Here is a 19,742-nt window from a genome sequence, read left to right as displayed (position 1 = left end):
ATTTCCAATTCGCAAAGCACATTGCAACGATATTCCAGCACAAACCAACCATAAAGTTTTACAGATCCGTGCAGTTTGCTCTTGTTTTCGTCGGATCGTGGGGAGCGACTCCACTCACTGCTGCAGGCAGCCGCATTCTCATGTATTAACTAAGCTCCACAGTGACAGAACTCAACTCCATCCACAGATCGTTCATGAGCATGTGGAGGAGGGCGCAGCTCTTACAAACAGTTTATTGTAAATCCCAGACTTGACAGGTGTTTTACTAGTTTAACAACAATGGGACAATGGGAACTCTTCCTTAGCAACAACGTTTTTTTTGTTTATCAATGCAACACGTCCAGCCTTGATTCGGACTTTCGTGTTCTCACTTTCAGCTTCTCTAGGCAATGTCTACTCAATTCCGTGGTGGAGTGCATGTGTGAAAGGGACTTTAGAAGTTTCAAACTCATTGCTTAAAAACTTTTGAATCATACTCCTTATACAAATCCACACACTTGCACATGTACACCAACATGCATTATATGCAAAACTTTTTTTAATGTCTTTCCATTTGGCCCTTCTCTCTTCCTCTCATGTTTCAGGGATGGGAACAGTATGGAGGTCCAGGTTGACATTGAATCCAAACCTGGCAAACTACGGCACCACAGTGGCAGCAGCAGCATAGATGATGGCAGCCATGTTGGCCGCTGTGGCTGGACCTACCCCTCCAATGGTTGCACTTCCTCAGAATGCAAAGGAACCTCCACTAAGTGGGCCAAAGAGGCGTCCTGCTCCTCCTCCTCCAGCTCTGGGGGCAAAAAAAGCAAAGGAAAGCTGCGCAAGAAAGGTGGAGGAGGCACCAAGATAAACGAAACACGGGAGGACATGGATGCTCAGCTGCTGGAGCAGCAAAGCACTAACTCCTCAGAGTTTGATTCTCCCTCGCTGAGTGGCAGCTTACCATCTGTGGCCGACTCCCACTCCAGTCACTTCTCCGAGTTCAGCTGCTCTGATCTGGAAAGCATGAAGACGTCCTGTAGCCACGGCTCAGGTGGAGGCGAATACCACACACGCTTTGCCAACGTCAGCCCCCTACCAGAGGTGGAGAACGATCGCCTGGAGACTTGTCCCGCTTCTTCATCCTCTCCCCAGGGCCAAGGAGCTGTGTTCACGCCCCAATCCCCAACCTCCTCCCTTGGCCATGGTGCAGAGCTTTCTCCTCTCTGCTTCATCACTGAGGAGAATGTCAACCTGGTGTGCCCTGCTGAGCTGGACTCTCACAGCAACACCAGAGAGATGCTCAGAGAAACCAACAACAACCAACAACAACCACAACACCCAGCCCAGACCCAGCAGCAGCCCAAGAACTCCTGTATTCAGACTGACATATAAAATCTCAATACCTTAAGTGCTGCACAGATGCTATTTTGATTTAATATCGTTTTCTCCACTAAACTACAAGTTATAGCTTACACTCTAACCTGCATTTCCTGTTACTCCCTTGCAATGGGAACATGTTTTTTTTTTTAGATTTATGTCCCTCATAAAAGCAAGTTAAGTAAAATACTGTTTCCACTGACTGTCAGAGGGCTGTTTGGAAGTACTGAAAGGTTACCACAGTACAGCCATGTCAGAAATGTCCCTGTGGAGACTGGGAGACTTTTTGACAGTTCACTTACTCACCACTTGGAACAGAGGCAGCCCACAGATTTGGTTGCTGTCCTGTTGATCTCTGTAGATTCAAATTAAAAACCACTGTGCCAGTTTTGCTAGTATTTGATTTTTGGCATGAGATGCAAAACCATGCAGGAATTTTCATGTTATAGCAGAAGTGAACTCAAACAGGGACCAGGCAATGTGAATCACTATTTCGTCTTTTTATTTTCCCCCAAATCTACTAGTAACAGAGAAACCTTTGCGATCTTGTCTGTTTATTTTTAGACTTTTTCCTAGATGATTATTTGATGAACCCTCTAATGTAAACTACAAGGCCTGGACTTACAGGGATAGTTCAGATTTTAAGAGGTGGGTTTGTATAACGTTCTTATCATAGTCTATTTTTTACTTACAGAGGATGGTGGTCAGAATGGCACCTGTATGTAGCACTGCGGACAGAGTTTGGGGCACAATGTGCCCGTAATAAATAAATATCATAATATATATATTTTGATATTATATGATATTTAATCTTACAGTCAGACAGCCCTTACGTCTACTGTACAAGTTTCTGCATGCACGAACGAAGTGCACTGTGTTATGCTTAGGTGAGCCGGTTGGGTCACAGAGTGCCATGGCAAGCCAAAATGAAATCATAATAAACTTGCTGCACCAAACCATTAGGACAGATAGCGCTAAATAAAAACTTGAAACCTTACCAAACAACCTTTTCCTCTGTTTATTCTGGGATCTTGTCCCCACCGTAAACAGCATTTCATTGTTTCAATCATATTGTAATTTCATTTATTTGTTGCCTCTTTGATAAACCGCTGACCCTACCAGATGATGATACAGTGTGCTGCATGCGTAGGAATACTGAACCATTGTACAGTTAAAAAAAACATAGTGTCAAAGGAAAGGGCTTTCTGACGGCAAGATGAAGCAGTGTAAATAATCCAAAATAAACCGTTTGGTTACTCTTAGTATTTAAAGATGGAATTTTTTTTAAGTGGCTAAATTGTTTCTTGATCCAAACCGTGTTAACAACTGCTCATAGCTTAGCTTCTATGTCGGTACTTCCACCGGGTTCTCCAAACAGGGTTCGGGCTGACCGCGGTCTACTGAAGGTAATACACTTACTGCTGATCAGTACCTCACACAACCCCACATAAAGAAATCTGAACTATCTCTTCGACATCCTAAATCATCCTTAATCATTTACCACTAAATTCAACTGTTAACACAAATGTCATTCTCTTTAGATGGGTGCCCATCTAGCACCGAGCAGATGGTACTTGACAGCTCTTCAGCGGCTTGGTACTCACTGAGTTTAGGCCTGCAGCTGCTAAGATTTGTCTGTAAGCCCAGGCCTTGTTAGCCTCTTTGTAGAGCTCAGCTCTGTGGAGGCCACAGTTTAAGAGATAATGTTGAAAGTCATTACATTAGCATTAACCAATGGGTTGGTCAATTCTGTGAAATTGTATAAAGAAAATGTTGTGTCCTGTTCAAAGGTGATTAAGGTGATGGTCTCGCCTCACTGAGTAAGAGAGAGCTTTGATATCTTTCTTTGTTAACTCATGGTGCCTTCAAGAAGCTGTTTATGTTCTCTGTTTGTCTCTATCTCCACTGTGTCTTCAAGACTCCAAACTAAGACGACTCATTATAGGTTGCAGAATGTCAGTCTGTGTAGGAGGGATGCTCATTCACACATACTGTGGTAGACATGGTAAATGAAGACTTTTCAATTGCCTACCAAAGACAGCACTCAGGCTCTTGTTAAATCTTATACCTTTGACTTGTCACAGTATGGTTTATCCTTTTTACACCGTGGGGATGAATGAAGACAAGAACCAGGATAATACAAATATATAGACTGCTGTTTTGTACATGCTTCCCAAATGCTACGCAAATAACTGCAGTCCCAGAAAGGCCTGAGACTCCTGCACTGCTACCTGTATTTCTTATTACATTCAAGTTCAAGATGGTTAATAGGGATACATAGGGTTTTTTCTGGGTGACCTTCCCTATTCATTTGTTCTGCGATTCCTTTTTGTTTTGCCAATTGGTGCTGCGGAGCAGACTTGAAGTCATATTCTGTTTTCTACACTTTACTCCGGAGTGTTTGCTAAAGCCTCTCTTCACTGCTCAGTGGTCAGCTTTATTGAGGCCACTGAGTCGGCTCAGGTGAACCTCTCTACCGGGTAGGTAATAGCATCTTGAATGGTATTTTGACCGAAGTCTGTTTCTGAATGAACACTTTTTTGGCAGATGAGGCAACATGCTGCAGTCCTCCCACACATTAAAGCAAAATGTATTTTTTCTTCCTCCCCAGTTCGCTCATTCTTCACCAAATCTCCAGTTTCTTGATAATAAGTTGAACACTAGTGCCAGATATAATTTGTGCAGAATGGCATAAGGAATTTGTATATGTGTTTGGTAATTTGCTTTATTATATGCGTGTAAATGCATATCAGAAAAATAAAAAAATACATGAAATATTGTCCCATCATCCTTTTTTCAGGATAATGCAAGTACTCTAAATGGTTAGGGTAATTATTTTTTTTTTAAACTATTTCATTTAACACAGAGAGAATAGCGTGAGCTTTTTGCCAGTTTATTGAATAACTGAATTCTGTACATTTGTTGTACATGAATATAATGTTAAAACCACATTGAAAAAAAATGTGGTAATTTGAAATGAATGCTTCCGGCCCTTTAACTTGTCCCTGGACTAAGTTTGGTACATTCATGTAGAATTGATTAAACATTCAAAAACAAAGTGTCGTTGGATTTAGGCAGTCTTCAATTTTAAGGACTGAAACATTCAATAGTTGAATATTTAACATGGACAAAATGAATTTTAATTAGCGAAGAAATTACACATTTTAAACATTTCGTGCATGTAGCTAAGTGAATATAGATATATGATTTATGATGCATAAATCCAAGCCGTTTAACAAGCTACTGTATGACATAATATACCATATCTTTAGAAGTATTTGCACACTCACCAAAATGTAAGTGAACCCGTACTATGAAATTCTAGGCCCACATCTCATAAAGATGTTGCCTCTTTCCACTTCATACCCAACTGAACTGTGGAGATAAATGTGTTGGCTGGAAGGCTAATTTGGTAAACAAATAAATTAAATGACTTTGTCATTCCTTATGGAACAGACACAAACGCCAGCCTTTAGGAGTGATTTTAGAACTCAGCTTTACTAAATGAATGGCTGAAGAACAAAAGACAGCATCTCAGTCATGTAAGGTTACAAATTCTATTTTGTCCTACTTAATCAGAAGATATCAGTTCAAAAGATACTCACATCATACTGCACAGAACAGCCATATGACATCATGCAGGCCTATTTTTTCGATGGTTTTATCCCTTGTTTTCTTTTACAGCAATGGCCATTTTAATTAGCTCTGTTGCAAATTACCTCACTTGTTCCTTTGCTAGGTTACATTCAGCATGCACTGTCATCTCTGATCTTCACTGGTTTCTGAAAGAAGCTCATTATTCAAATGACTGACATCAGAAGAATGACAGGGTTCAACGAAAACTGAGCTCGGTTCTGGGAACACTAGCCTGTCCTGAGAAAACTAACCTGCCTGTAGTCTTACATAACATTGTACATTGAACTCTGTTTATCTTTCTCTGTTAACTTATGGTGCCTTCGAAGTAAAAGGTCCACAGTATCTCACTGTTACCTGTTGTACAATGCAAATGATTAGTGATGGTACAAAAGTAAATCTGCATAGCAAAATGTTTCGGAGAGAAAAATATATTCCTTATGCTGTCAAAAAAACATATAGTGATCAGATGATTTAAAGCACACACCAGTAGAGTGAATGTGACTCAGTTCATTTGTATTGCTCTGGGGCACATTCTGCAGCTTCCTGCCTTTGTGTACTCAGTTCTTGTGCAGTGTTTTGCATAGATCCAAGAGTTTTAGTGGTGCAGCAGCTCATGCAGCGGGGAGCAGGGTCAGGAGGGTCAGATGTATTTGTTCGCCAGATTCTGAATATCGTTCTTAGTAAACTCTGAGCTCTCCACAGCAGACAGATGCTCAAACAGCTGAGTCATGTGGCGACGTTCGTCCTTCTCCAGCAACATCAGCGCCACCTGCAAAAACAGCATAGAATTTAAACCTTGTTGTTGGAAACATAGTGAATAGATGAAAATGAACTGTATTACACATTAGCTGTAGTACTGACAAAATTAGATGTGTGCTCTGTGTGACTTCAAAATACTTTTCTTTAAAGTACTTTTTACATATTGAAGGTTTTTGTAACTTCAAAACCTTGTATGAATGTGACCTGAGCCGTATCTTACCGAGAACCTGTCTGCTGTGTGCAAATAATTGAGGTGTTGGTAGACCAGGCTGGGGTTTTTTTCTAGGAGATGGGAGTCAAGCGCCTCCATGATGAAGCTGATGGTGTGTCCATCCAGCTGGGTGCTCAGAAAAATGGGAAGCATTTCAGGGGTTGTGGAGGCCAGCAGTTCAGCACAGATCGCTGCGTTTCCGCTGCAACGAGCTGCATTCAGAGCCTGGCCAAACCCGTAGGCATCGGTCGGGTCGAGGGTGCTGGTGATGTCCTCTCCTCTGCAGCTGTTCTCTGAGTTAGGAATGGCTGTCATGTCCTCATCACCCTCAACCTGAGGGAGACGAATATGAGTTATAAAACTGGATGTGCAGAGAAAAGATATAACAGATGGTGCTGAAGAAGATTCTTGAGAAATTTCCTGTGCATACACTGACTCAAATACAATGACAGAGGCCAGAAGAAAGCAGGCACATTTTATTTAAATGGTAAATGGACTGTACTTATATAGCGCTTTTCTAGTTTTTGCGACCACTCAAAGCTGCTTTTACACTACATATCACATTCACCCATTCACACACTGATGGCAGAGGCTGCTACGTAAAGTGCCCAACTGTCAATCAGATATCACATTCATACCCGTTGGCTATGCCACCGGGAGCAATTTGGGGTTCAGTGTCTTGCCCAAGGACACTTCGACATGTAGCCTGGGGGATCTGGGGATCGAACCTCCGACCTTCTGATTGAAAGACGACCGACTCTTCCACTAAGCCACAGCCGCCCCTAACCCTAACCCTAACCCTAACCACCTATTACCATTTTTACATTGACAGTGTAAAGTAGTTTTAGCACTTCCATGGTTTAGAGAACATGAAGACAACAGAGGAAACAATGTTTTAGAAAGAAAAGGAGGTATTTGAGCAAAACAACTACATTATCTGTCAACTGTCTACTCTTTGACAACCTGAAGAGCAACCAGGGAAATAATTAGCTCTTGAGCTGACTTTCGAGGTAAACACTCACTGCTTAAAATATACATTGAAAATAACAGTGCACCTACCTCTGTGATGGGGACAGTTTTCCTGGGTTTGGCTGGTGAAGCATTAGCTAGACTCTGTCTGAGCAGCACTGTGACCTCCTCCAGCTCCTTCTCAGCCTCCTGCACGTTGGGATCCTGCTGCAGTACTTCCTGCAGGTCAGAACTGCATGCCAGGTAGTCCTGGTACACAAATACAACTTTAAGTGATAGTTTTAGAAATTTAACATGGTGTCAGAAATGTAATTATATTCCTCTTTCACACATATTTTGGGGTGAATTTAAAGATTCCTCTTTCTCCCTGTTTTAAATGGGGACATTCCTTAGTGGCATTAGTCCTTAATGGCCAACCCCCCTCACCTTGAGGCCTTTATTGGCCAGGGCTCTTCTGTAGTAGGCCTTCTTATTAGTTGGCTCCAGTTTCAGTGCTGCATCACAGTCCTGTTTGGCCTCAGTAAACCTCTCAAGCTTCAAGTAGCACAGGGCTCTGCAAGCGCACACACACACATACACACACAAACAAGTCCATTGTCATTTCTGTTTACACACCAGCAGGTAATTTAATTTGACACATAACTAAAAGGTATCATGAGTATAATGGCTCAAGATAAAGATAATTATTCTATAGAATAGATTACACAAGATAGTTTAAATCGCTGGTGTTTGCTCTAATAGTTTTGTTGTCTTCATGAACATATTAGTATTTTCAGTCAAGTGAGTTTCAGCAGCTGTAGAGCAGTAGCAACTGTGTGTTTGCTCTGGTGTGGCTGCACATACAAGCTTATTTCCACAGCAGAGCGTAACATACACACACAAACATGGACACACGAAAGGGCGCATTTATTGTCAGCATCACAAACATGCCGAGTGCATGCACTGTTTGCTGTAATTCTGTTTGGATGTAAGGTGATACAAGTGTGTCTGTAGGAAGAATTGTAATAATAAACTCTGAAGCAGAGAACTAATCCTTGAGCCTCTGCCACTTCTGTTCCAATTTAACCAACAATAGATTCTAATTTACACCAGTGACAGACTGAAGCCTGGTTAGAATTGGCTACAAAGCTGACTGCACTGCCTGGCAGATGACAGCTGAGGATTATTAATCAGCCTGTTTTTATTCATTTTAATTAATAAATACATGTTCTGGGTTTTTTCTGATAGCCGTGACTTGTTAGGAAATCAATCAAGTATAAAGGGACAGAAAGCAAAACAGACCTCAGCAGTGTCTAAGTTTGCAAGACTCTTACCTGTTGGTGTAGATCGCACACTCTTCTGGCTTTAGCTTAAGGCATTCAGTGTACTTTCCCTGTGCGTCATGGTATTGGCCCTTCTTCACAAAGTCATTCCCTTCTTGCTTCAAAGCTGTAAAGCGGACTTCTGCTTTCCTTTCTGTAAATAAAATAGAATGGTCATTATTGTAGATAGATATTGACATGAAGAGCATTTCAACATTTCCTTCTGTTAAAGTAATAAACCCTTATTGACACTTAGAGATAAAAGGGAGGTCAATTAATTTGTATTGTACCTAAACCTTACACAAGGAAATGCGCCACTTTGCTGGGCTACAAACCTGGAGGACTTTAAACCCTTTGAAATCAATGCTGTGCTTGCTTGACATGAGGCAAGAGAGTTAAGTCAGCAATCAGTCATGGTGTGAACTAAGGGCTAATCAATCTGCTGCAAGGTGTCTTCTCGGAGGAAAAACTGTGCCAGCAGCTCTATTCTTTCATCAGAGTTTCAAAATAACAGCTGTAGCCCAGCATCAGCATCCAGTCGAGGCAGATGGCTGTTCAACATGAGTCTGGTTCTGCTCGAGGTTTCTGCCTGTTAAAAGGAAGTTTTTCCGCCAATGTGCCGAATATTGCTAAGTGCTACTCATGGTGATTCATGTTGGGCCTCTCTTTAAATAACATAAAGAGTCGGTCTAGACCTGCTCTTTCTGTAAAGTGCCTCGAGATAACTCTGGTTATGATTTGGCGCTATACAAATAAAATTTGATTGATTGATTGATCAGGGAATGGAGAAACTGCACAGTCAGTGAACAGAGGTGACACGCCATCATATATATATACATATGCTGATAGCAATAATACATACTCCATAACAATGCCATGAAAGTTTTACCTAAGTAAACAGTTTATTATTATTTTTAACAAAGTATAGATATTAAAAGACATTTTAACAATTTTATATACACTAGTGTGTAAACTACAATGCAGCATATGATCATATGCTTTGTATGAAACATGTAATTTGTTATACTAGTTATTGATCTCCAAACACAAGTATAATCCTAAATAACTTTGATGGAGATACGTGTGCTCATAAAGGGCCCCATCGAGGCACACTGTCGTACCTTTGATGTTAAGGCTTCCCTTTAACAAAAAAAAAAGCAAGAGCAACTTGCTGCGTTTATTAAATAGTTGCTAAGCAACCATCGAATCATCGGTCCAAACCCTAACGTGATTTTGCTGAGGAGTAAAGTTCAAGAACTGTACCTTTATTTTAGCTAGTTAACAGGAATTAATTTCTGGTCAGTAAATAGTGTCTTAGTCAGCTCGCATAAAATCTGCATTACAATGAACAGGCTGGAGGCACTTATCTTGGATCTCCATCTAGAGGCTGTAAAGTTTTTCCTGTCTTTTCATTCCATTAGACAGTGGGGGAACATGCTTATTATGTCTGCTACATTTCTGCTTTTAATTTTGCAGGGCTCCTGCAAAAAAGCCAGGTCGGGCATGGAGAGCCAACTTTTGAATGCGTTATGCGTCACATATTTTTGATCTGCATCACATATTTTTGATCCATAGCCAAAAGCCTAAAAACTGCGTGCAAACCTTAAAAATACCTCTTGCTGCAAAACTTTGATGGCACTCTGTGTCATCAGGCCTTTTTACACTGGCATTTCCCAGTTCAGGTATCAACATGGGCTTCAGAAAGCATGGGGCTATCTTGTTCATAACTCTCATTTGCAGTCAATAACCAAGAGTTAAAATTAAGATCAAGGTTAAGGAATTTTTACAGTTTCATGTTTTTAAATTTTTTACCAAACAATATTTCCAGCCTGATTCACACCAGTAAGTGAAACTATTAGTTTTGAGGACAGAATTAAACAAACTTAAGTATGACTTTTTTAAAACAGACCTGCATCCCTGGCTGCCTTCTCTGCTCGAGCCTGGAGGACCTCTACACTGGGTGGCTCCTCTCTGCGGTGCTGCTGAGCTGACAGAGGCACCAGAGGAATGTCTGGAAGTTTCCCTCTCCATTCTGTACCATCCTGCTCAATCAGCAGCCGAGTGATCCTGAAGAAGGACAGAGACCAGCCCATACAAGGATGTTACACATGGACACAAATACAAATGGAGTATAGGCTAGTATTCACAGTCACACACAAACAAAATGTTATGCAATTAACATCTTTACAGTGTTTTTTTATGCAAGCACAGTTCAATTTTGTATGTACACACTAAGGCTTTAAATCCTCCTGAACCCACCCAGCCAGGTGAGTTTCTCCTCATTGCATAACATAGCGAGAGCACATTCACCCTGCGTGCCATAATTAGCCTCAAGCTGGAGTAGCTTTTGAACACCAGCTAAATCTGTGAGACACTAATCAGACTTTGTGTCTAAATACACATATTTGTGAATGCAATTTTTGGATTGCAGTATAGAAATAAATTGTAGAAAAACATTAAAAATGTGTAAATAATATTTTACAAGAGATGGACTGATAAACTTTCTTTATTTTATTCCTCATCTCCCTATCTGAGACTCCAAATGATTTTATGTGTCATCCAGAATTAAAATGAAAAGCAAAGATACTGTCACCATAGATCTTTTTATCAGTACAGGTAAAGGTATATGTGGCAAATGTGAATATAAATGCTAAAAACCATTCAGTCAATTCTGTGATTTAGTGTGGAAATCTCTCCCTGCCTTTCAGCTGAAGATAGGTGGAGTTAATACCTGTTGACGCTGTCGTGTGCTGCCTGCACGCTGATGTCTATCTGCAGGACAGTCTTGTAATCCACGTAGGCCTTACGGTAGCGTTCCAGGGACTCATAAGCCATGGCCCGGCGCAGGAGGGGCTTGAGGGAGAATGGCTGCAGCTCCAAGGCTCTGGTTAGTATAAATAGATGTAATGAGACAGGAGCAAAGGATCAAGTCTGCTTCCTCTGTTATAGATGCTCACAGAGAATACTGTCTTGCTTTGGGATCTATATAAGTGACAGATTTGGATATGTTCTTATGTGTGTGTTTATGTAACGAATACTCTATGTATTGGTTGTGCATGTGTAAAAGCTGTTACCCAACCATATCTTACTGTTTGTCCATAAAGTTGAATCAAAAGCAAACTAAAATGTAAGGCTTTCACATTGGAGTTTCCCAAAAGTTATCCTGACTTTGCTGCTAATGAAACAACTTCTTGAGAGCAGTAAAAATTGCTCACAAAATATCCCAGTGCAAATCTGTTCATACAATGATAGTGTCTGCTACTGAATGATAGCCTACAAAAAATGTGCAGAGATTATCAGGAAATTGGGGTTGCACCCACACCTAACAATAATGGGGCAAGTTCGCATCAAGCACAAGCTAGTCAGTAAGGAGTGTTAACTGAGAGCTGGGGATGTGCCAGTTCACCTTCTGCTCAGGGCCACTGACTATAGCACCTTTTACATTGCCAGTTAAAACCCGGACTGTTACGCCTCTCTCACGCTTTGTCATTGATGTAAAATGCACGGAGGCACAGAGGCTTCATTACGGCGCTGTGCTGTGATGGAATCGCAATGTCAAAAGGGCTATTGATGCATGTGTGTTGGTCCTGTTTTTGCATGTGTGTATTTGATGTCTGTATATGTAAAATGTGATGTAAAATAACAAAAGAGTAGAAAAGGATTTCCCTTAAAGGAATGAATAGTAATAATAAGTATGTCCTCTTTTTTACACTACACAGATAGACAGTGTTACAATGTCAGTGAATAAATTCTCTCACCTTGTGCAGTCCTGTATGCAGTCTTGACTGTTGCCATCTTTCAGGTAGCATGCTGCTCTGTTAGAATAGAGAATACTTAGATCCTCTGGGCTATCAATCCCTGCATGAAGAGAGATCAAAAATACACTATGTATTAGTTTGAAAATGGTAAAAATGGACTGTACTTATATAGCGCTTTTCTAGTCTTTGCGACCACTCAAAGCTGCTTTTACAGTACATATCACATTCACCCATTCATACACTGATGGCAGAGGCTGCTACCTAAAGTGCCCAACTGTCAATCAGATAACACATTCGTACCCGTTGGCTATGCCACCGGGAGCAATTTGGGGTTCAAGGACACTTCGACATGTAGCCTGAGGGAGCTGGGGATTGAACCTCCAACCTTCCGATTGAAAGACGACCGACTCTACCACTGAGCCACAGCCGCGCACAACTAAGAACCATGGCATGTAGCTTGCCAATCCCTGTTTCACAGAACATCTGTAAAGGTGGTAGAAAAACCTCTGGCTTAGGTGTGGCTTTAACAAGTCTGTGTGTTATGAATCCTTCATATTGTCCAGAGGTTCCTGGTTGAATCACAATGTGTGCTGAAAAGGGCTTAATGAATTTCAATTAAATGTTTGGTGTATGGTATATCCTCAATATGTCTTCAACCTCCACCTTTGACGCTGTTTAAGTGTGTGTTGCAATGAAAGCTTCCTGTAAAGACTAAATTTGAACTTTTTTGTTGCATCAGCATTGGAAGCCTGAGTTTTAAAACAACTGAATGCTGATATAATAACCTAAAATTTCTTGTAGTTTAGACTGATAAGTACAAGATAAGGCCAAGCTACATTGAGCATGCAACAATTCTGTTTGATCACATGCTCACCAATCAGCAGAGGTATGAATCTGGATGTTTAACCACTTAAACATCCAGGACTCCTGTGAATAAATGATTGTTAATCTCAATGGTACTTTTCCTGGTTAAATAAAGGTTATAATAATTATAAAAACCAAAGTTCCTTAAACTCTTTGTTGGGCCTAAAATAGGCAGCAGAAGGCCAACCTTTTCCTCCATTTACTACATTAATTTATTGCTACTTTACAGGAGTCAATGTTCCTGGACAAAAATCTTTTTCAAGGGCTGCAAAGGTTTAATTAACACAGGATGGATGACGACCAAGCCCAAGCTCATCAAATCCAGTTTTCTCCATAAAGTTTAACAATCAGCTCACATGGACTGCAGTTTATTTGCATTTTCTCTACTTGTGAAACAGGTTTTTTTCACTGTTTTCAACATCATCACTGGCAAATAAGATAGCCCTTTACTGTAAATAACTATGCAACTTTCCTCTCAGCTTAGCATGACATCTCATAAGATAAAAATAGACTATGGATGTTGAAACAGTGTGGCAGTGATGATGCTGTCTGAGCAACTGCACATCCAAGTGAGGTTACTGTGACGGAAGAGCATGTACAGTATCTTAGAGGTACAAACAAGGGAATCCATACACATCCATGAAGACTCAAACATGACTTTGAGACCTGGCAAAAGACGGTTGGAAGGTCAATATTATGACTTTCTTCTCAAGATATGTTTTTTTAATGAGAGTCTCCTGAGTTTCTCATTTTTTGCTGATTTTACAGTTGCACAGAAAATATAAAAAGTGCCAGAACAGTATTGTTAAAATCTGTCATCAAATCAACCAATTCCTAAAAACCAGAGAGTATTTTGCCTTTTGGACATCTTCTTACAAGTGTCTTTTGTTAAGGACATTGTAATGTTTTACCTGCTCTTAAAGGTGACATTCTAAATCCCTCCCCTTAGCAGTTAGGCTACTTCTGCTTCTTTCTTGACAGACTGATCCTTTTATCAAGTTTGTCTAAGCATTATTTAAATTATCAGTATTTATCAAATGTTAGCTTTGCATAATTTATTTGTTGTTTGCATGGGCTGTGCTTGATGTACCAGTTGCTCCAGCCCAATAAAATAGTTAGTGGAGATGTTGAATCAGTTTTATTGATTGATTGTCCCTATTGCTGACACACTTTTAAGTGGATTAAAGGGCTTAAAGATGTATCCTCATATCTACTTCAAGCTGAAGTCTGCATGGATGAGACCTTTACCATACAGGTGATGGACCTTAGGTTATGGTGATGTCAGCTCGTTTTTAATCCAGTAGCACAGGCGTAGTAAGTACATTATATTACATTACATTATGGCCCAGAAAGACAGACAGCATGTCTAATGGCAGATGAGCCTGACCTGCTGCAGTTTCTTTCCCTCCGTCAATCACTCAATTTCTCCCTTTCGGTGAGAATTATAACTGCAGTCCTACAGATTCAATTTCACAGTGAGTGGTTAGTAGTCATGTGACCTGGACAGACTTGATCTCAGAGGCTTAACGCCAGGCTGGGGCTAAAACAGAAACACTGTCCCTATACACCACAACGGCCACATTGTGACGCAACACTGTAGAGACAAAGTCACTAAATACTCAGCCCAACATTTACACTTCTAGATACTGAAATCTCTGTTCCTCGTTCTACAATCTAAGTACACTAATGTGGAGATAATTTCTGTTTTTAACTTATGGCTCTTTCATGAAAAAAAATTCTAAATTATAATAAGACTGTGCTAAAGCCACAAATTATAAATTGAAGCACTAGCATCATAACTGCAAGGTCATGACCTTTGATCAGATGAATAGTTTCAAGAACATTGAAACCATACCTTGAAGAAATATTCATTCAAATATTGGTGTGAGTATGGGCCACAGTCACAGCCTGTTTACAACACACTGATGTCAGTTAGCTATCTATATGTGTACTGACATGGAAGCATACATCCATTACTATTAACCAATATCATACATCAACCGAAATCTCACAATAAGTGAATGAACTACCAACCATCTCAGGCTATAATAACAAGAGCAGCATCGAGCAAGAGCACCTACCTGAGTCTGTATAGCCTTGAATGGCTTGTGAGTATTTCTCCAGTGCATCTGCAAACTGTCCGTTTTTAAAAAGCAGGTTTCCTTCGTTCTTAAGCCTGGACAGAGGTGGGGGCAGGGCTCCACATGGGGCATCAAGGTTGACAGTTTCCCCTGCATTTCCTCCAAACGTAGTTCCCTTACCGCCACTGCTCTGATCAGCCTTGAATGACGCTGTCGAACCCCTCTTGCTTGTTCCATTCGCTACATTTTCCTTGGATTCCTGTGTTACTTTATATTTATCAGAGCTGCCTCCCCTGCTTCTCCAGTGTCCATGGTGGGAATTGTTGAACTCACTGTGTGGACCCCCGTCCCCTCTGCCATGGGGCTTTTTTTGAGCGTTACCCATGTCTCCCCTTTCAGGAGCAGCTGAGCTCTCCTCCCCTCCCACAGGCTGGCTGGGTTCAACCGGACGAGCTGGAAGAGAGAGGGAGGGAGGGAGAAGCAGAGGGAGAGACAGAGAAGGGGGGGGGGCACACCCACAGGAAGGAGTCAGTGGTTACATCACAGTGGGGGAGGGTTGGACACACATGACACAGAGCACTCCCAGAGAGGGAGTTCCAGGAAGCAGCAACTCTCAACAATGAATTACGAAAGCACTGGGTGGGGGTAGGGCGGATAACACATGCAGAGTATGTCACGTTAGCCAGATGGACAAGCAGGGCTTTCCTCTATCTAAAGCACAGACAGACAGAAGGGTTTGTGATGCCTGTACTACTATTACCACAATTACTGAAGCTTCCTTAGATGTTTGGTACATGTTATGAGTACATAACAGCACAAATATGCGGACATACTACAGTGTGGTGTAAAACTGATGACATCACAAAGTACTGAACAGTCAAATTCAGCAAGCTTTTTCATAGCTAAATTTCAATGTCCAGTTGTGAGTTCTAGGGTAAAAATAACTCTTTAACATAAATACATAATGTAAATTGTTTTTGAAAAAGATCTTGAAATAAGAAAGAAGAAATGTTCTGAGCAGGAAATTTACAGATGTAAAATAAACAGGTCTGTTCTCCTTGATGGAATACCTACATTATGAGGGTATGGTTTCTAAACACATGTGTTTTGCATTTTTTTAATACTGTTGTAATTTCTGGATGCATTCAGGGAATTATAAAATTGTCACTGGCTTGTTTTAGTTTCTGTGGCTGTAAATTACTGATATTGGTTACAGAGGTGTTAGGTGTAGAGGTGCAATCTCACCAGTCTGTTCTGCTTTTGTCTCACTGTGGCTGTTGTGATCCTCCTCTTCTACTTCTTGGATGAGGATTTTTTTGCCTTTGCTGTGCTGCTCTGGTTGACATCCCTCCACCCTCTTCTCAGTTCCAGAGAGAAGTTTCTAAACCACAAATGGTTCATGCATTAAAATGTGTTAGCAAAAGGAACACAACCCATCCTGTTTAGTAAGTCATCCATGAAAACAGATTCTTAACACTGACCTACAGTAACTTCCTCTTCATTATGAACACCTCTGAATTTAAATATAACTCAGGTCATGCCATTTGCAGTTTGCAGTTGCAAGTTTTCTGATGACTCTGCAGTGGTTGAGCGTATAAGAGATTGGCAGTAGGAGGAGTACAGGGTACTGGTGGACAATTTTGTGGAGTGGTCTAGTAATCATTTGCTTCTGAATACCACTGCTGCGTATTATGGGAGAGGATATTACCATGGTGGAGGAATACAAGTACATGGGCATCCACAATGACAACAGACTGAATTGGAAGATCAACACTGAGGCTGTATATGAGAGGAGGATGAGCAGACTCTATTTCCTGAGGAAGCAGAGATCCTTCGATGTGAGCAGCAAGATGTTGGAGATCTTTTATTAGCCTGTTGTGGCTAGTACACTGAACTTCACTGTAGTCTGCTGGGGGAGCAGCATCAGAGCTGGTGATGTCAACAGACTTGATAAACTGATTAAGAAGGCCGGCTCTGTAATTGGCTGCAAACTGGACGCATTTATAGTGGTGGCGGAGAGGAGGACACTGAACAATCCTGAAAACCCCCTCTACCATCTACTGGACAGTTTCTCTAACATAGTGCTTAAGCTGCACTGTCACAAGGGCAGATACAGGAAATCTTTCCTGCCCAAAGCCATAAATCTGTACAACAGCTCACCTCTGCCGAGCAGAGATCTCTCATCCTAATCTCATTTAAACAGCACTTTGTTCTGCTCATACTAAAACTTTGCACATGGTTCATTTATGCACATTCAGCAGTAACACTGCACACTGTATTTGCACATCAATACCTCAAGTATTCAACCTTCAAGTGTAGTATGTTTATATTTCATTACATTATTTCATTATACTTGAGGCTAATTTCTCGATGTATATATTTCTATGTTCTAGTGTTTGGATATAGTTACTGTGTAGTTGTTTATTTTTCCGGTAAATTTTTTGCTTTGATAGCTTGTTGATGTAACACCACAATTTCCCAGATTAGAATCATTAAAGTACATCTACCTACCTACCCACCTATCTTTCTATCAAAACCCTTAATATATAATTAAAGGACAATAAACAAGGTCCCCAACAACGATATAAAATACATCTTGTGCTAATCAGGAAACACAGAACGAGCAGAAAAGCTTAATTATTTTATATGTACAAAATGAAAGATAACAGCTGAACAGTGTTCATAAGTGCCTGATCTCACACAAATGCAGGGACTCCTGGTGGACAGAAGAAGCTATTGGCATGAAATCAGAATGTGCCTCAGTGATCCATTGCCTACCATGGCTGCTGCATTCTGTGGCTCTTCCCTGAGCACCATCCTCAGGTCATCAGAAGCCAATTGGAATTCCCCAATGTTATTATAAACATTGGCACGTCGTAGCAAGGCTGATAATGGAAAAAAGTCACATACAGTATGTAAATGACATAGAATAAAGCAACTCTTTACTACTGCGCTGTGTAGCTTCACTAAAGTTTTTTTTGAGAAAGTGGCCACTGATGCCAAAATAATCATATCTATATTAACATGAAATGAATTGTTGTTACTCCAATAAAGTGCAACTGCACAAAAAGGAAAGTACCTTTAACATTGCCTGATTCCAGCTCAAGTACCCTCTGGCAGTCTCTCATGGCATTATGCCAGTGCTTGAGGTGAATCTCTGCCTGGGCTCTGTTGTTGTATGCAGCCACAGTTGATATAATGGAAAGGCTCCTGTAATGGATGGCCAAAGTAATTAGACCTTCATTAATAACAAGGTTAATGGACAAACACTTAGAAGTCCAGTAAATGGCAGTGGAATCATACCTATGAACCTATGAAGAAATGCAGCATAATTAAATGCCAGGGAACATAATATAATCCCCTTAAGAAATGTTAAATGCTTTCTATAATAAATTGTTGAGTTGTTTTAAGAGCCAAACCTGGAATAGTATGCAACTGCCTCCTCGTAATCATTTGTTCTGAAGGCTTCATTACCTTTGTTCTTTTCATGATTTGCCAGCAGGAGCTTCTCCTGTTGTGACATCACTGAGGGAATTGTTATCACATATTATAAACGCATACTCATACAGCTTAAGTATACACTATGCTTCACAATGACCACAAAATAAATATGAGATGCTATGTACATACATGAAGCATCCACTGTAGTCCTCATTTTGGAGTGTCGGTTGTTTGTAATGGCAGGTGGAGCATTTTTTACCACATTTCCATCAATTCTTTCACATTCTTTTTCAACATCAAACCTGGAAACAGAGTGAATTTTGGTCAAGACAATCTTCAAATTATGCTTTAGAGCAGCACCTACATTTACTGTGGATCATAACGAAGCATGGCTAAGGCCCTTCACAAAGCAAAACATGGGAGACATGAATTTGCTTTCTTCTGAATATAGTACACAAATGGAAAAAAAAATGACTCACTTGTCCCATTGTCGATAATCACGTGGGAGAGAAGGTTTTAAGGAATTCCTCGTTTCTTTTGGAACTGAAGTCTGTAGTGACATATGACTTTATTTTAGCATTTTTCCAATGTACATAATGACATATCGTTACATACATTGTTGGAGATGATTTTTACCTGACTTAGTGGAACAGAGCAATTAGAACCTCTTATTGGTGACAAATTTTCTTTCACTAGAGTATCAAACAATGGCTGCTGTTTAAGTAGAGTCTCAGTTTTTTTGTTTTCCTCCTGCCAATTCTAAAGAAAGAAGCATTAAATATCAAAATAATAATCAGTGATTCCAGTAAAAATGGAAAAAAGGATTGATTAAGATACAACACTAAAATATACAGCATACCTTCAAGTTATCGACAATATGGCTCCACTCATCTTTAGAGAGGCTGGATGCTGTGGCCACAGGGTTTTCCTTCCAGAGAGCGCGGCTCCTTGGATCAAGTTTCTCTAAGTGACTTTCACAGAACTTGATCAGATGAGGATAAACACCCTCTTGACCAGACCTTTACAAAAAGTAAAACATACATTACTTTCTGAAAGCCCTAGGTGTGCTTCATTATCCTGCTGCAATAAGTGGTTTTATGTAATTCAATCGTGTTAATACATTTTCAATAACATGAATTTCCCAAATATTATATTTGATGAAGATGAAAAAAAATCAATCAATTCTGCCTCTTCACCCTGAGTGATGAGACCCTTACCTCAATACTTTCAAGATCTTCTCCAGGTACTTTATATTTTTGCATTTCTCAATGTATACATAATCCAGGTGCTCCACAGGAACCTTCCCACTAAAGTCACCGGCGCTGGACTGGTTTTGATTATAGAAAACTTCATTTGCACCCAT

General features: G+C 40.4%; 2 protein-coding genes across 2 annotated transcripts in view; one reads left to right on the top strand and one right to left on the bottom strand.

Moving 5' to 3' along the window:
* The window catches only part of LOC138583913 (E3 ubiquitin-protein ligase RNF19A-like), a 15,946-nt gene extending 11,811 nt beyond the window's left edge, over positions 1–4,135 (top strand). Inside the window, exon 9 of the mRNA XM_069655976.1 lies at positions 585–4,135. Coding sequence (XP_069512077.1) covers positions 585–1,374 — 790 coding nt within the window. The 3' untranslated portion in view covers positions 1,375–4,135. The remainder of the gene's footprint in view (positions 1–584) is intronic.
* LOC138583669 (sperm-associated antigen 1-like) lies at positions 4,077–19,742 on the bottom strand. The gene is made up of 18 exons (XM_069655621.1): positions 19,597–19,742; positions 19,239–19,398; positions 19,016–19,138; positions 18,859–18,929; positions 18,569–18,681; positions 18,358–18,463; positions 18,018–18,148; positions 17,717–17,823; positions 16,208–16,319; positions 14,939–15,391; positions 11,994–12,093; positions 10,967–11,119; positions 10,145–10,302; positions 8,248–8,389; positions 7,361–7,487; positions 7,025–7,183; positions 5,975–6,298; positions 4,077–5,764 (listed from the first exon to the last, which is right to left on the bottom strand). Exons 1-18 carry the CDS (start codon positions 19,740–19,742, stop codon positions 5,636–5,638), a joined length of 2,814 nt encoding a protein of 937 aa, XP_069511722.1. The 3' UTR covers positions 4,077–5,635.

This window comes from Semicossyphus pulcher, unplaced genomic scaffold, assembly GCF_022749685.1.
Source record: "Semicossyphus pulcher isolate SPU_LCO1_2020_fin unplaced genomic scaffold, fSemPul1.0.p SCAF_9, whole genome shotgun sequence".
Classification (NCBI taxonomy): Eukaryota; Metazoa; Chordata; class Actinopteri; order Labriformes; family Labridae; genus Semicossyphus; species Semicossyphus pulcher.
This window is presented reverse-complemented; position numbering and strand designations above follow the sequence as displayed.